Source organism: Pangasianodon hypophthalmus, chromosome 15 (genome assembly GCF_027358585.1).
Source record: "Pangasianodon hypophthalmus isolate fPanHyp1 chromosome 15, fPanHyp1.pri, whole genome shotgun sequence".
Classification (NCBI taxonomy): domain Eukaryota; kingdom Metazoa; phylum Chordata; class Actinopteri; order Siluriformes; family Pangasiidae; genus Pangasianodon; species Pangasianodon hypophthalmus.
Window position 1 is genome coordinate 24,729,021 of NC_069724.1, and position 17,500 is coordinate 24,746,520.

Below are 17,500 nucleotides of genomic sequence, written 5' to 3' on the forward strand. Positions count from 1 at the left end.
GGTCCTACGTGAGCATGGCGCAGCAGACGAGTATGAGGAAGTGGAAACGATCCTGATCGGAGAAAAGCGAATCCCAAATCCGGATCACATCCGGCAGCAGAAACTCCTGAGAGAGCAGCAGAGTCAGCCAGCGGAACGTGAAGTACTGCGGCTTTATATTCTGCTCCTGCTGCGGGACGGAACGAGGGATTTACAGGAGGAGAGAGAGAGAGAGAGAGAGAAATTAATTATTAAACACTTTATTCCCTGCATTACAGAACTGTGTGCTCTGTGGGCGTGTCCCAAACCACACACCTTAATCAAACACGGGTAGAGCTGGAAACATCATATCACAATACTTAAAGAATCTTCAGGATACACAACACGTACCACGATTTGCCCAACATTTATTATTTATTTATTTATTTAAAAAGTCAACGCTTCACTGTGATTTAGGACACAACCGAAAAGTCACTATGTAGTGTACAGGAAGTGAACAGAAAGTGAACAGGAAGTGGTTTTAACACTCACCAGTTTCATGTAGAGCTCCAGGTCCTTCTGCTTGAGCATGGAGAAGACGCTCTCCATCTTGTACGTGATGCCGCACTGCGAGTCGTCCAGGCTCTTAATGAAGTTATCACGGTTCTCCGACATCAGATTGGTGAAGCAGAAGAACGTGTCGGCCTCTGCGTGCTCTAACGGACGACAGGAAAACAGAGGAGAGAGAGAGAGAGAGAGAGAGAGAGTGAGAGAGAGAGAGAGAGAGATGGTGGATCAGTGATCAAAAAGAAAGAAAGAAAGAAAGAAAGACAGGAGAGAGATTCATGATTAGAAATAACAAAAGAAAGACAGACAGAAAATAAGGAAGGAGTAAAGAAAGAAAGAAAGAAACAAAGGAGAGATTAATGATTAATCAGAAAAAAGAAAGTAAATTAAGATGGAGGAGACATTAATAATGGAGTGAGTGGTGTGTAGTGACACGGTGTTTCCTGCAGGGGGCAGCAGCAGGGTTCAGCACAGACTCTCACACTCACCACTGCCTCAATCATCAGCCATGTTTTTGTTTTTATTTTTGTTGTTGTTTACCTTTCCACTGCGGGTTGGGGTCGGTGGCGAAGGTGTAGTAAATGGGCCCGACGATCTCGTTCATGCCCTGCACGTAGGCGATGCCCGGGTTCAGCTTGGCGTAGATGAACAGGATTCGCTCCACCACCTCCCAGTGCGCCTCGCAGCCGTTCGGCAAAACCTCGTACTCGTTGGATGGGTACAGGTTCAGCGCCTTGCCCGGGGAGCTCACCTAGGGGTCAAAGGTCAAAGTGACGGGATCACCATGCTGCAAAAAAGTTCAGCCAGTTATAACAGTACACTATTATTTATACAGCACAAGTTCTTTATTCGTCAACAAACCGGAAAAGTCATGTGACGATTCTAAACGTTTAATTCTACTTGCTTTAAACTATTTGTACGTGTACACAAGATGGCTGCCGCGTATACCCTCTGGTTACTTGGATTGGAGCGTCGATTGTGCACATCCTCAGAAATTAACGCGACACGTCCAAGTGGATCACGTCCAACGTGTGACACTGTGTCCACAACTAAATAAACAAACTAACATCGTGTCTCAAATCACATACTTATATTATCATATTCTAGAGCATTACTGAGCACTAACACTAACCGGTTTTCCTGTTAAAGTTAGTGTTTTAATTTTAAAAACCTCTCATGTCACCTTCAGACCTACTGAAAAGTTTCGAATGTAAGGTGTAAGGTCAGAGCATTTTGATTTTGAGACACAGATCATGACAACCATCACGACGAAAGCTGAAAGTTTTAAAGAGAAACAGCTGATCGGTGTGTTTAACATCGCTGTGCATGAAATCGCAAAATATTTTACAGCAGTTTCACTGGGAAAGGAGAGAAGAGAATAAACGCAGTAAAGTATTACAGCATACAGAGCAGCAACAACCCAAAATAAAAAAACAAACCACACAGCCGCTGTGTAGCGCCGATCAATCACGGCACATTATTATTGACTGAGTGTAAATAAATGACAGCACAGATCATTCTCCCGGCAAAACATATTAAAATATATAATACACAGTTCTGTGCAAAAGTCTTAGGCACATGTAAAGAAATGCTGTAGAGCAAAGACGGCTTCAAAAATAATGAAATTAAATGTTTCTACATTTAAAAAAATCCTATAAAGAGCAGTAAACAGTAATAAATGAAACAAAGTCAATATTAAGTGTGATGATCCTTCACTTTAAATAAATAAAGCAGTATCTGAGGTGCAGTGTGTGCAGTTTTATAAGGAAATGAGCTGGAAGTGTTACTGAGCATCTTGCAGAAGCAGCCACAGTTCTTCTGGAGACTTTGACTGTCGACTCGCTTCTTATTTCTGCAGCGAAACCCAGCAGCCTTCATTATGTTTTTATCTGAAAAGTGTCTCTTATGGAATCTGCTGCTTTCTTTACTGACATACAAACATTTTTCTGGAACGTTTCATTTTGTGCTGGAAAACTAATGTTTGGAATCTAAAATGTTTTTGTACTGAATCAATAATGTAGAAGTCAGAAAATAAACATCTGTAACAAAGTTTGTACTAAAAAAAAATTTTATATATATATATACATACACACAGGGTGCCAAGACTTTTGCACAGTACTGTATATGATGAAACTTTTTGCCTCATAACGCTCGTCTTTCTTGCCTACAGACTTCTCCTGAGGAAATCTGCTCTCCAGCTAGTTGCTGGGGAAACACACCACTGGTGCAGAACACACACACACACACACACACACACACACACACACACACACACACACACACACACAGGTGCATTACAGACCCCCTGGTGATGAGCCTCACCTCTGAACAATTCCCGTCTCTAATCCTCTAAATAAAGGGCTAAATAAAGAACACCACAGGGGCCTGAACTGCGTCTGTGTGTTCACGCTACAGCGCTGAAGATATTTTAACGTCTCGCTCTGCACCGCGCGTGTCCTTATAAAACACACGTTAAAGAAACAAGAAACAATTCTCCCAAAAATTAAATAAACTGGACATCCTAAAATCTGAAGTACTGCTTTACGAAACTCTTCGTGTTCTGATGCGAGCGTGTGGTGATGTGCCTGAAAAGCTAAAGAAGCAAACACACCTTTGCTCATCATCTATGTTTGGGTTAAAGAGGGGCTTTAAGATAAACCACACACACACACACACACACACACAGACACACTGCAGGAGGACTCACCTTTGTCTGACCATCTGAGCTCTGATCAAAGCAAAGGGGTCACAAATCAATTCAGCAATTAAACGAGCACCAAACACACACACACACGCACACATTCACTCAATCTCTCTCTCTCTCACTCACTCACTCACTCACTCACTCACTCACTCACTCACTCACTCACTCACTCACTCACTCACTCACTCACTCACTCACTCTTTCTCACACACACACTCACTCACTCACTCACTCACTCTTTCTCACACACACACACACACTCACGTTGGTGACTCCGCTGCGGTTGCGGTTGACGGTCTGAGCTTTAAGTGTGGTCTGTTCCACGCGTCTGCGCAGAGTTTCGTACTCGTTCTGCGAGTCGAGGATCAGCTGGCAGGGAAACTCGGTGGGTCTCTGGAAGAACGCCATGTCGGGATATAAACGCCTGGGAATACGCAGCAAGAGTATTCACACACACACACACACACACACACACACACACACACACACACACACACTTTAATGGTATGATAGACATCTGTGTGTAACAAAGCAATAACATCATATTGTTTTAAAAAGCATTAGAGATTTAGTACTAGAGGCCGGCGCTGATCCGATACCCAGTATCGTTATCCGATCCCGGTACCGGTCCAATATCAGAGGAAAAAGTATCAGATATCAGATCCTGGAACAAACGGAGTCCAAGATTGGACTTGGATTTTGGAAAAGAAATGTATTAATGAAATTGGAAATGTTTACATATAAAGGGACTTCAGTGGTTTTTCTTTTGTTAGGATTGATTTTATTATATTTATATTTTATTTATACGTTATTCTACATATTATATTTACAACATAAGAGTTTTTTGTGTGAAAGAGTTTAACTGTGAAGTGCTTAAATTTCTGGGTCACGGACAGAATGACGAATGAAGGAGGAACGAAGGAGGAACGAAGGAGGAACGAAGGAGGAACGAAGGAGGAATGAAGGAGGCATCAATCAGAGTTTGCATCCATGGCCACTGTGGCTATCAGTCCTACAAAAGTGGGCGTGGCCTCTTCCTGTCACTCTCAGTAAAGGAGGCGTGGCTCGAGAATAACAGCCGCTACGCTTCCTCTTTACGCAGAAATGCCATGACGTACCTGACATCTTTATCGATCTGTAACAGAACCTCGTTATCCTTGAAGTAGTTGTTCCATCGGCTCTCCGGATTCGGATTCAGAGGCTGCGAAACACAGAGAAGAAAGCGAAGCGTTAAAATGAAATGATGAGACATTTGGATTAAATCAGGATTAAGACGGTGAGACGTGAGAAGCTGAGCAGAGCTAAACGTCGTCACTCACGTGATCCTCCATGGTCACGTCCTCTCTGGAGAGACCCAGATTAGCTTTAGCGATTCCCGGCTGGATGATCATCTCCTTCAGAAACTGGGAATAAACCTCCCTAAACACACACACACAAACACAAACAATCACACGCGCGCACACACACACGCACACAGACGCACACACACTTTAATGCTTTAAGGTGAATCGGTATGATTTTTGCCACTTACTATTTCAGTGATCAATTTTTGACAATGCAAGCAACAAAAGCTGAAATAAAAACAATAATTATAAAAATAATAAAAATAATAAAAATAATTTCAATACAAATTGAAAAAAAAAGTTAAATAATGTAAATAATAACAGAAGAGTTTTATTACAACTGAAGGACTTTATGAAATCCCGAATATTGAGTTTGTTTTCCAAATTCCATTTTTGTACAGAATTTTCTTTAAATAAGATTAAAAAAAATAAATAAATAAATGAATAAAGTAAGTAAATAAATAAAACAAAGAAAATATTTTTTCCTTTAAAATTAAAAATTTCTACTTTTTAAATCATCAACATAAAAAAAAGATATTAAATCAAACCTGTATTTGTAATCACATATCACATACTTCTGTAGTGAATTAAATGCAAATATATAAATAAATATCGACTGTTTAGGAGTTCACAAACACAAACACTTAATTCAAAAGCGATTTGTGTAAATTACGAATGATTCGAGTCGATTCACTGAACAGAATCGATTCAGTGAGTCACTCGCTCTCTCTCTCTCTCGAACCATCTCTCAGCGCCGTTTACTCACCTGCTCTTCTGAAACACCGGACTTTAGCGCGAAGCAAATGGATGCGAGGAATAAAAAACATTCACCTAATCGTGCTCGATTAACTGAATCACGAAGGTGTGTGTGTGTGTGTGTGTGTGTGTGTGTGTGTGTGTGGAGACGGCTGGTGAGACGTGGTGCTGTGTTTTATGTCGTGTGTACGACGTCAGCTGATGATCCGTATGAGTATTTATATGTTATAATTTATGATTTATTATTTATAAAAGCTCCAAATCGCTCGCTGAGATTTTCCTTGTTATGTATAAAGATGTTTCTCAGGGAGGCTTTTTCCTGTTTCCTTCCTCTTGTTCAATCTGAAACTAACTACTGGGTTTCTATTCCACTTTCACTGTGAAACTCGCTGTGTGTGTGTGTGTGTGTGTGTGTGTGTGTGAGTGTGTGTGTGTGTGTGTGTGTGAGTGTGTGTTACCTCTGCTTTTTCAGGAACGAGTCCCATAGTGTCTGGTCCAGGGGCAGGAAGTTCAACAAGATCTGAAAAATTTTTACAACAAATATAAATGTTCAAATGTAGTTTTAAAATATTTCTAAGAAGTATTGCTTCGATTTTCATTTCTAAACAACAAACCGCACTGTGACCACATCACTGCTGCTGAATTCTGGACTCTGATTGGTCAGAAGGTGTTGATTAATTCTCTATAACAGCAGCTCTGACAGTAGCGCAGGTTTATATTAACGCAATCATTCTAATACGTTATCGTTTCTATAGCAACAGCTCATTCACAGGGACGTGTGCAGCAGACGCTCCATAAATAATAAACAGATTAAAAATTGCTTTATGTAAGGAGTTGTTTATTTATTTAACTTTTCTGGAAGGAGTCTCCAGTGTCAGAGGTAAAGCTGTAACTTTAAGTTTTCTGAAATCTTCAGGACAGAAGAGTTTACGCTTTCATTCATTCTTTAATGAAAAAACAAAAACTAAAAAACTGTAACTGTTGGTAAACTGCTGTGGTGGAAGAGGAATAAAACACTCAGGGACGTGCTGTTACAGGAAACTAATCAGCCTCAGTAACTCTGTAACAGTAACTCTGCTTCATCACACCACACCGTCACGTTTTATTCCTTTTTTTTATGTATTTTATTTACAGCCAGTAAACTACAGTCAATTACAGCCAGTAAACAACCCCAAAAGCACCTCACCTTCCAGCACAGAGACCGAATCCCACCCTCGAAAGGAATTCCTGACGGACGTCATTAACCAGAGACGGACAAAAGACAGGAAAAAGGAAAATATTATTATTATTATTAGTATTATTATTATTAGTATTAGTATTATTATTATTAGTATTAGTATGATAGAAAGATGGAGTGAAGAGGATTTAAATGAGACGTTACCGCCGAAGCAGAGCTCCTGTAGCGCCTTCAGGTCGATCTTCTCCTCGCTCAGCACCGTCTTAAACTCCTGAATCCTTTAAACACATACATTTTTAAAATAAATAAATAAATAAATAAATAAATAAATTTAAGCATGTGTGAGGCATCACTTTTATTGTACTAGTGTGTATTACGCGTATTTTACCAACGCTCTTAGAGAAGGTCGGAATAAGTTAAAGAGAGTTGGGTGCAAAAGTTTGCACACCCACAAGACGGAATAAAGATGGGGAAGAAATGCAGTTTTTAGCGCCGTACGGTTTCACAGATTCTCCTTCATTATTACAAATAACCAGCGCGGCAGAATCCAGGGCTGAGAGACACGGCAAAGGTTTGACGACTCTCTTTATAACGACTCTCGAAGATATTTCTACGCTACATGATACACAAGTTTGCTCACAAACCGTTTATATTATTAATAAATACCTTTGGAATTTAAACTGAATAAAAATAAAAGATATCATGATATTCACCGGGACTTGGAGAGATGACAGAAACATAATCACGACTCTCGAAGGCATAAAAATATTATTAATAAATAAATGGATAATAAATTTAGAATTTTAATTTTCAATTTTAAAGATTAAATTATGTTTTTTTTTATTTTAATTATTTTAAACAGAATAAAAATAAAAGATTTCTACGACACACAATATTTATCATGAAATACAGGTTGGTGAAAAAACATCCTGGAAAACATTACTGCATCTAAAATAAAAACTAATTTTTATTTATTGTCAACAAGAATAAATGATTATTCTTAGAAAATAATGATTATTCCAATAAATTTTTAATAATAAATAAAAAAGTACATTACAATTTTAAAGCTGTAAGATACAGCCTTTCATGTTTAGATCAAATCGACTGCTTCTAATCAGAGCGTGCGTTTGATTGTTTATTTGGTTTTTTTTTTAAATATTAGAAAATGAAATCATGATAAATATCACGATCCATAAATCATAAGTGAGATCGCAATATTGATATTATGTGGTCATATCACTCAGCCCTAATTAAACCCTTAAAAAACAAAATGACGTCGTTGTAAAAGTTTACACCCCCCTTTCTCATTGGGAGAGAAATATTTTCCTTTTGGGATAGATTTTTTTATTGCTTTTTAACAGATAGGGTCACATACAATTGTCCAAAAGATACTTCACAGTGAACGAAAACAAAAAGTTGACCCTCTGAACCCCCTTAACCCCCCAGCGGTCCCCCAGGTCCAGGCCAATAATTGTTATAATAAAACTGCAACCAAAATAATTACCTGAAAAAATAAATAGATAAATAAAATGACATAAAATACATGAATAAAAAACCCAGACTGCATTACGAGACACTTAGGTAGAACATCATACAAATCATCAGAGGTCCAAAAGTCTAAATTAAACCCTTAATTAAATTCTTCCATCCTGAAGCTTTTCTATCAGTGCCTCTGCAGCAGCTTTCCATGCTTCAAGTGTTGTTTATTTATTCCAGCTGTTGAAAATTCTAACATTACTATATCATGAAACTGGGAGAGAAGTATTTTTCCGATAACGTCCACCCCTCCTCTTTTACGTCCTCTGAACAGCTCGGAGATCCTCTCAGAAAAACAAACCCGACTCCTCTGTAAACTCTGTGCTTTAGGGTTTACAGTCGATGCGTCACTCCTGCCTGAGCGCACAATCCAGCGGGATATTAGCTGTAAGAATTTCTGTTTTAGAGCTTTGATTTAAAGCAAAGGAATCAGTCTTTAATTCTGGACGCAGCGTGAAGAGGCAGGAGGAGGAACAGGAAACTCCTGGCTGTGGATTTTTAACTGCAGTCACAAGACCTTTTGGGTTCTGCGGTTAAAGTCTAACTTTAAGTACCACAGTTTAACTGCTGACTGGAAGTTTTAAAACACCTGGAAGATTCTTCTTCAACTCGGCAGATAAGTTTCTCTGCTAGCGATCAGATCGAGTTCTGATCTCTCTTCAACTCTCTGACGCTGGATTTGAACTTGTTTTAGATAAAAACGCCTGACAATAAACGGAACAAACGGAAAAGTCACTTTACATTAAGCACAAAGAACTTCTCAATCGTGTTTTATCCAGAAAATCCTAACAGCTTTACATTTTACACACTCGATTGTTTTCTAAACATCTGGACGTCCAGATGTGATCACTGTCAACATGTCCGAGTTTAAAACATTCTTCTGAAGATTCTGCCTTTAAGTCCACCTTAGCTTAAAAAAACCTCACTTTTATTCAGGTTTCTTTTAAAAAGTGGTAATTAGGTGTTTAAGCATGTGTGTGTGTGTGTGTGTGTGTGCGTGAAATCAGAAGGCTGTGAGTTCAGATCCCAGGACTGTAGAGGATCAGAGACACATTTGAAACGTTCCAAGGTTAACACACAAAATAAGAATTTTATATTTATTTGCATAAAACCTGTCAGGTCAGTCACTGACTTTATTAATGCACTAATCACCTGTTTGTCAAATTTCCAGAAATTTCCTCTTTACTGCATTTACAAACGCAGTCAATCAGCCGAGATCAGATTTTTATTCAGATCTGCAGTGTGCATTCTGTACATTATTATTACTATTACTATTATTCCTACTACTATTACTATTTATTTATTTATTTATTTAGACAAACTGTTTCTTAAAAGCAGTGTTTCTCATCCACTATTCTTTTAATCCTTTTAGGGTGTTTTTTTCCCACCTGCTTTAATTGATCACATCATTAATTAATCATTTCACTGAGTCAGGTATAATACAGCAGAAAACGCACCAAGTTTAAAGATTTCATCCTATCTCATGACTTGTACTCAAATTAACGCTCAGACAATCCTTAAAGCGACTTTCTAACCATATTAAAGATGTAAAATAAATAAATAAAAGATAAAAAACACTGAAAATGTGCGTTTTGTCCGCACAGCCCTGCCTTAACGCTATCGGTACTTCTCGGCCGCTAGGCTACACAGCTAGCAAGCAAATGCGATTAAATTCATGCTTTTTAAAACTCTAATCAAACCACACACATCTCTATTCCAATTAAACGAATTAATACACATTTCTGCCGTCCAGCTGTGGTTCATATCTCACCTGTTTTTGTAGGAACTCGACATGTTTGAGCGAAAAACAGAACTGAGTCTGGAGAAATGGAAGGGAGGGAGGTGTCGCAAGATAAACACTCCGGCTGGGAAACAAACGACAGCGCTCCGAATAAAGGTTCAAATAACAATTTTTTGAAAAAAAAAATTAAATCTACATTATTCCACACGAAGTATTTTTTCCTCTCTCGTTATTACTTCTAAAACTCCTTGTATAAATAGTATGTCAAAGTAAGAAACTATATATCGTGCTTACTATTTAGTACGGTAGGATGGTGGTCGCAGTAAAAAAGGTCCGACTAGGAAACAAAATCACTCCGTTTTCTTTCTTCCTTTTTCTTCTTCTTCTTCGTCTTCTTTTTTTTTTAAGTCTGATGTAACGGAAAGCCAACCATTACATGTCTGTAGAAACAACATTTCATATTATTTTTATATAGTTTTTCTTTATTAGCTTTTTAGTGCAAAACTCTCAAAAAAGAGACACAAATATACAGTACAAAAAGTACACAAATAAACAACAATAACTAGCTACAGAGAAATTTTATTTATATTATAAATGAAGTAAAATAATTATATTAAATTATAATTTTCATTATAACATCAGAAAACAATTATACACATAATATTATATTATTACATATTATATATATGTAATATACATATAAAATATTTCTACAAGAACAATTCAAACAAGTAGGTTAGAGTTTAATTTGTCTAATAGTTGTGATTAATCATAACTATTAGTCTGAGTATTTCAGTTTCCCAGCAGGAAGAAAGTAAAAGCCCGGGGAATTGAATCCCCCCTGAAGAGTTGCCTCACAGCCGGAATAAAGCTCAGCTGTTTGTGTGAATAATTCCACTGAGAAGCTCGTCAGAGCTTACTGCTGTTTTTCCAGGTTAGTTTTAGAGCGTGGGCCGTCAGGGTACCAAATCTGAAGCAACTCTTTTCATCTGGAACGAGAAAATCTGCATTCTCATGACTCTCAGGTTAACCTCTCAAACTCACATTCCTCACTTTCATAACTGCATTCCTTTCCTTTTCGTTTCACTGCACTCGTTTAATAAGAAATCGACCCAGAGTTATGGTAGACTTACCTGAAAGACAATCCTCACATTTTCGAAGCATTTTCCTTTTCAGAATACTGAACGAAGATGTTTATTTGTCTAAACAAGAGCTATAAAGCACTCACAATGTGACTGTGTGTAAATCTCAGAGCGAATCACATTCACACATAATTACATTTCGATCTTAATCACTTGTTTATGTTTCCTCGGTTCATTACACTTTACATCAAAGCGCTGCTGAGTTCTGCACTCTGATTGGTCAGAAGGTGTTGATTAATTCTCTATAACAGCAGCTCTGACCCTAGCAACAGCTCATTCACAGGGACGTGTACAGCAGACGCTCTGCTGATAATAAACAGATTAAAACTGCTTTATGTAAGGAGAGGTTTATTTATTTAACATTTCTGGAAGGAGTCTCCAGTGTCAGTGGTAAAGCTGTAACTTTAAGTTTTCCGAAATCTTCAGGACAGAAGAATTTACGCTTTCATTCATTCTTTAATAAACTAAAAAACTGTAATTGTTGGTAAACTGCTGTTGTGTAAGAGGAATAAAACACTCAGGGACGTGCTGTTTAATCAGCCTCAGTAACTCTGTAACAGTAACTCCGCTTCATCACACCACACCGTTGCTTTTTATTCCTTTTTTACTTATTGTATTTACAAGATAAACTGATCTGTGGAAGGAGATGTTTATTTAACATGTATGGAAGGAGTCTCCAGTGTCAGAGGTGAAGCTGTAACTTTTTTCCGACATCTTCAGGACAGAGGAGTTTACGCTTCTTTGCGATTTCTCTATAACATGATGTAACGAGTTGCGTTTTTTTTTAAAAAATCTTATTAATTTGAAGAGAGAGAATAAAGAGAGGCAGGTGAGGGAACGACTGTTTATAGCTGCTATAACGTGAGCGACAACAGGAACTAACTCGCTTTGCTGACGTTAAATGAAACTATAAACCGATAAAAAGTTCAATGTGTCATCTTTAATGACTAAAATATTATAATATTTGGCAAACTGCTATAGTATAAGACACGAAAAGGACACTTCAGGACGTGCCATTATAGGAAAATAATCAACTTTGAATGTATTTTTATAACAGTTTATAAGTCAGAAACAGTTTCTTTCTTGCTGCGTTAAATGCATTAAAGCCAAAAAACAAAATAAACAAAAAAAACGAAACAAAAAAAACCGCAATTCGTCTTTAAAATGAACGTGAATGGAATCACAGCAATTTATCTCTGACACCGGAAACAATTCTGTAATAACCCGGAAGTTGAAGGTTGTTTTGTTGACATCAGGACGAGCGACGTTAAAAGAGAAAGGAAAACAATCACCAAACGAGAGAGAATTATTCAGCAGGATAAATCATCAGAAGCTAAATTTCCGCGGACGAGATTAAAGTTAAAGGTGGATTCTGGTAAAATTTCCGCTTTCCTCTCGGTGTCATGATCATAGAAAGAAATCTGATTGGTCTTTAGTTTGTTTTAGCTAGCATGCTAACCGAATACGAAGCTGTCTGTGTTAGCAACTAGCAACTTCTGATTTAGCATGAATTAGCATGCTAGCTCGAAAAAACCATACAGGTAAACGGATAGCGGCGCTAGCATCCTAGCCAGTTAGCTAGTTAATTCGCATTCGAGTTCATACACGGCGGTTATAGTTCATTAAATGTGTTCCTTACATGTTAGTTAAATAGTTAAAATATTAAAATATAAGTGTAAGTTTATATTTTGTAGCTCGCGATGTTTGTGGTCATGGAATTAAGCTAATAATTAGCCGAGGTTTAAGCTGGAACTAGCCGGCCTAGCGTAACCATAACATTTACATACATTTGCATAAATGTTTCTATCTATTTATTTAAAAAATTTAACTTGGAAACAATCAAAGTGTAATCAGCATGTTTTTCTTTAACTCCTCAGCAGTGCCAAAGTTGCAGGTCGTTTACAGGTAACTAAAAACACCACTATATTACACTTTCTCATAAGTATTGGCACCCTTCCTTAATAGTAAAAATGATCTGTATTGAGTGAAATGTTGAACCGAAATACATGTACATGTGTATCGTTTATTATAACACAGTGTTTTGTTTTGTATCAAAATTTTTTGGGGGGCTAACAAAAACAAAACAGTGGTGTCAAAATTATTGGCACCCCTTCTATAAATATCTGATGAAGCCTATTGTTTTTTTTTCTCCTCAGTAATAAATATAATTAAAATAAATCTGTGAGAAAGATTTAACGTGTCGTTATTCTACCGAATGATTATCCTGTGTTTCTGACAACTAACCAATTTAATTTACAAACAAATAATATGATCAGGAATTTGTTCTAAACTCTCTTAAACTTTTTTACGCTTTATCTAAAACTGAACTGAAATCTCACAGACGTTCTTCATCATCATCATCATCATCATCGTCGTTAATCTCAACAAGTTAAACAGGTCTCAGTAAACTATGAAACCATTTCAGGTATTTTATTACATCATCAGAAATGATCATGAAATGTAGCATGAAACGAAGCTTTAAAACTTAGAGGCTTTGCTGTTTGTCTTTAAAAAAAAATACTATATATATATTTATTTTATTTGAGTGATTTTTAGTTAGAAGAAAAGTTACACAATAAAGTGTAATGTTTATACAATTATTTCATGAAGGGTGCCAATAATTTTAGAACATATTGAACCTGTATTCTGCGTTCGCTGTGCACACTGTATAAATATAAATTTGATACTTTTATTTCCGTTGAATAATTACATTTGGTTAATTAACATGAATTAATAATAATAATAATAATTATTATTATTTTTAAAAATGTTTAGACTCTGAGCTCGTGATGCCCGAGATCTGAGCGCGCTGTCGCTCCTCTCCTCCGTCGCCGTGGTGTTTGACCGCTGACTCCGAAAGGGCCCGTCGCCATGGCAACCAAAGCGGGGGACGACCCGGAGAGCCTCATGTCCCTGTGCACCGTGTTCTGTCTGAAGAACCTCAGAAGAACCATGTGCTACACGGGCGAGAGGAACAAACTGTGTCTGCGTCCCGACGTCTTCTTACCCAGCGAGATCTGCGACAAGCTCGTTAACGTGTATGTGCACTTATTATTATTATTATTAATTATTGTTATTATTGTTATTATTATTATTATTATTGCCGCAGAGGTTGCTGTTCTAGCGCCGTGTTGCGTCAGTGACTCGGGGCGTGAGATCTGAAACGGCGAATAGATAACGACACCAAACAAACAAGTTGTTCCAGGTGCTGAACGTCACTCGCGTCATCTCCTACCAGATTATTTTAAAAGCCGGTGACTCAACTTACAAAGGAACCATTTATTTTTTTATTTGAATTATGTTTCCTGAATGTCATTCAAGACCTCGAGCTGTCAGTCAAGACCTGTCTGAATTCACGTTCTTTAATTTAGTTAATAATCTTTTTATAACACATTAATAATAAACCTTAATGATAATTTTACTGCAATAACGCCTTAATATTAAATTCTTTTATTGCTGCAGCCTCTTAGCTAATCTTTTTTTATTGCTCTAACACTGTAATAACATCTCATTTTATTGCTCTAACACCTTTATAACATGTTATAACCTAAATAATGTTATATTCTTGCTGTTACACTTTAACGTGAGTCACTTTATTACTTTAGTTGTTTTTATTTTTGTTAGTTTTAATAAGTCTTTTAGTGCTTTAACTCCAAAATAAGTCGTTTTTATCCCTATTACTCCTTAATAAGTCATTTTATTGCTATAACACTGTAATAACACTTTATTTTATTTATTACTAGTGCCTTAATAACACCTTAATAATAAGTAATTTATTATTTTATCTCTGATAAATCCGTAATAAATAAATAAATTACTGACTTTTTATTTATTTTATTGCTGGTATGCCTCCGTCTTTTGTTTGTTATAACACTGTAATAACAGGTTGTTTTATTGCTATAACACCTTAATGATGAGTTTTTATTCTTAAATAATTTATTCTTAAAAAATAATTATTGTTAAAAAACAATTTTTTGCACACTACAGTTCTGTAAATCTTTTTTTTTAAAACATATTCTATTTACGCATATTCATATTCTATGTTTCATTCCTCTAAAGGCTGCTAAACTTTTTTACATTTAGTCTACTAGATTTTATTTTATTTCATTATATTTTGTTTTTATTATGTATTGTTGTTGCGGTGTGGAGCGAGGCACTGAGGAGAAACATTTCACGACATCACACCACGTGTGTGTGTAATATATACGTGATAAATAAAGAGCGTTGAACCTTGTTATAGTCGCGTTCCTGTGCTGCAGGTACATGGAGCTGGTGCACACAGACAGCGAGTTCGAGCCTCAGGACGGTTTCTTTCAGCTCTTCTGCGACCCGCACAGCACGCGACTGAGCCGCCTGCACCTCAGAGAGGACGCCGTACGAGACCGAGACCTCGAGGCCATCGGGAAACAGGTGCTCACACACACACACACACACACGCACACACACACACACGCACAGCATCGTCATAATCATAAAACAGCACATTAATACGCTGTAGCAACTCTATAACTCTTTTATTTCTATAACACAGTAACAGTGATTCATTTTACTTTTATAACACCTTAATAAGTCATTTTATTGCTATAACACATGAGTAATAAATTGACTTATTGCTGTGATTGCTCTTAAGTCATTTTTTTGTCATAACTCTGTAATAATAAATATTTTTATTGCTTTGTTTTGTTGCTATAACTCCTTAATGAGTCGTTATATTTCTATAATGCCATAAAAGTCGATTTAGTGCTATAACACATGAACAATAAGTCATTTTATTGCTATAACACCTTAATAAGATGTTTTATATCTAGACTAACTTAATAATGAGTCATTTTATTGTTATAACACTGTAATAATATGTATTTTATTGCTTTGTTTTGTTGCTATAACACCTTAATAAGTCATTATATTGCTCCATAAAAGTCGATTTAGTGCTATAACACATTAATAATAAGTCATTATATTGCTATAACACCTGAGTAATAAGTTGTTTTATTGCTGTGATTGCTTTAGTCATTTTATTGTTATAACACTGTAATAATAAGTATTTTATTGCTTTGTTTTGTTGCTATAACACTTTAATAAGTCATTATATTTCTATAATGCCATAAAAGTCGATTTAGTGCTATAACACCTTAAGATGTTTTATATCTAGACTAACTTATTAAGTATTTTATTGCTTTGTTTTGTTGTTATAACACCTTAATTAGTCATTATATTGCTATAACACCTGAATAGTAAGTAGACTTATTGCTGTAAAGTCATTTTATTGTTATAACACTGTCATAATAAGCATTTTTTATTGCTTTGTTTGGTGCTATAACTCCTTAATAAGACATCTTATAACTATACTAGATTAATAAGTTCATTTTTAACTGTGATTTCCGTCACTTTTTGCTGTGATTTCTTAATAGTGAATAACGTTAATAGCTATAACAACTTCATAACTCATTTTGTTGCTGTAACACCGTAATAAATTCTTTATTTGCTATTACAGTTTAATAAGTTGTGTTATTGTTATAACACTGTAATAATAAGTCATTTTATTGCTATAACACCTTAATAACTCATTTTATAAATATACTAGATTAATAATAAATCATTTTCTGCTGTAATTATTTAATTGTGAATAACGTTAATAGCTATAACAACTTCATAACTCATTTTGTTGCTATAACACCGTAATAAATTCTTTATTTGCTATTACAGTTTTACTAAGTTGTGTTATTGTTATAACACTGTAATAATAAGTCTTTTTATTGTTATAACACTTTACTGAGTCGTTTTATTGCGAAACAGGTTTCAGTAGTGAGCTCTTTGTCTCTCTGTTCTGTAACTTCGTTTTTCAGGATCTGATGGAGCTTCACCTGACGTGCTGTAATCACCTGAGCTCCCGAAGCCTCCGCACCCTGCGCAACTTCCGCCACACGCTCGTGTCCCTCAGCCTCTTCGGCTGCTCCAACATCTTCTTCCGCAAGTCCTCCGCCGAGGACGACGAGGACGAGGACGACGACGAGGACGAGGAGTTCTGCGACGGCACCGACTTCTCGTTCCAGGGCTTCAGGAGGCTGTGCATGTTGAACGTCGGCAGTCTGCCGGGGGACGTGGACCCTGAAGCTCTGCTGAAGCCTCTGGACACCCTGCGAGCGCTGGACCTGTCCTCGACACACCTGCCTCGCCCCGCCTTCCTGGCGCAGTGGAGGGAGCAGCTGGCCTCGCTCGTGCTCTACAACGTCGACCTGAACGACGAGCTCATCGCCACCGTCCTGCACATGAGCCGACTCAGGTGAGGAGTTTAATCATTTAATCAGCACAATTTACTGTTAGTTTATTGTGAAATGAGGTCATCAGTTTTTTATTTATTTATTTATTTATTTATTTATTTATTATGCAGGTTAGAGTATTTAATATTACGCTGGGTGTAATTATGATGTAATAAGATCGTCTTTCTTTGCAAAAAAGTATATAACCTCCTTATGAGATCAGTTTTGAAAAAAATAGTTAACTTTGAGACAAGTACAAGGCCACGCCTCCTTACCTGCGACTGACACACACAGGCCACGCCTCCTTACCTGCGAC

General features: G+C 36.9%; 2 protein-coding genes across 3 annotated transcripts in view; one reads left to right on the forward strand and one right to left on the reverse strand.

Moving 5' to 3' along the window:
- tbc1d13 (TBC1 domain family, member 13) overlaps positions 1-10,078 on the reverse strand; it is a 14,986-nt gene extending 4,908 nt beyond the window's left edge. Inside the window, exons 1-10 of one of the 2 annotated variants that reach the window (XM_034311258.2) lie at positions 9,813-10,078; positions 6,710-6,783; positions 6,515-6,555; positions 5,787-5,848; positions 4,549-4,648; positions 4,348-4,430; positions 3,494-3,653; positions 1,066-1,276; positions 511-674; positions 9-166 (exon numbers count right to left, since the gene is read on the reverse strand). In XM_034311258.2, coding sequence (XP_034167149.1) covers positions 9-166; positions 511-674; positions 1,066-1,276; positions 3,494-3,653; positions 4,348-4,430; positions 4,549-4,648; positions 5,787-5,848; positions 6,515-6,555; positions 6,710-6,783; positions 9,813-9,835 — 1,076 coding nt within the window. In that variant the 5' untranslated portion in view covers positions 9,836-10,078. Of the gene's footprint in view, positions 1-8; positions 170-510; positions 675-1,065; positions 1,277-3,493; positions 3,654-4,347; positions 4,431-4,548; positions 4,649-5,786; positions 5,849-6,514; positions 6,556-6,709; positions 6,784-9,812 lie in introns of both variants that reach the window. The other variant, XM_034311257.2, reaches the window with a different exon arrangement.
- Positions 10,079-12,135: 2,057 nt separating this feature from the next.
- Positions 12,136-17,500, forward strand: part of zer1 (zyg-11 related, cell cycle regulator) — a 15,550-nt gene continuing 10,185 nt past the window's right edge. The window contains 5 exon segments of the mRNA XM_053240366.1: positions 12,136-12,289; positions 12,802-12,829; positions 13,700-13,962; positions 15,184-15,334; positions 16,771-17,207. Of these exon segments, the coding sequence (XP_053096341.1) occupies positions 13,796-13,962; positions 15,184-15,334; positions 16,771-17,207 (755 nt within the window). The 5' untranslated portion in view covers positions 12,136-12,289; positions 12,802-12,829; positions 13,700-13,795.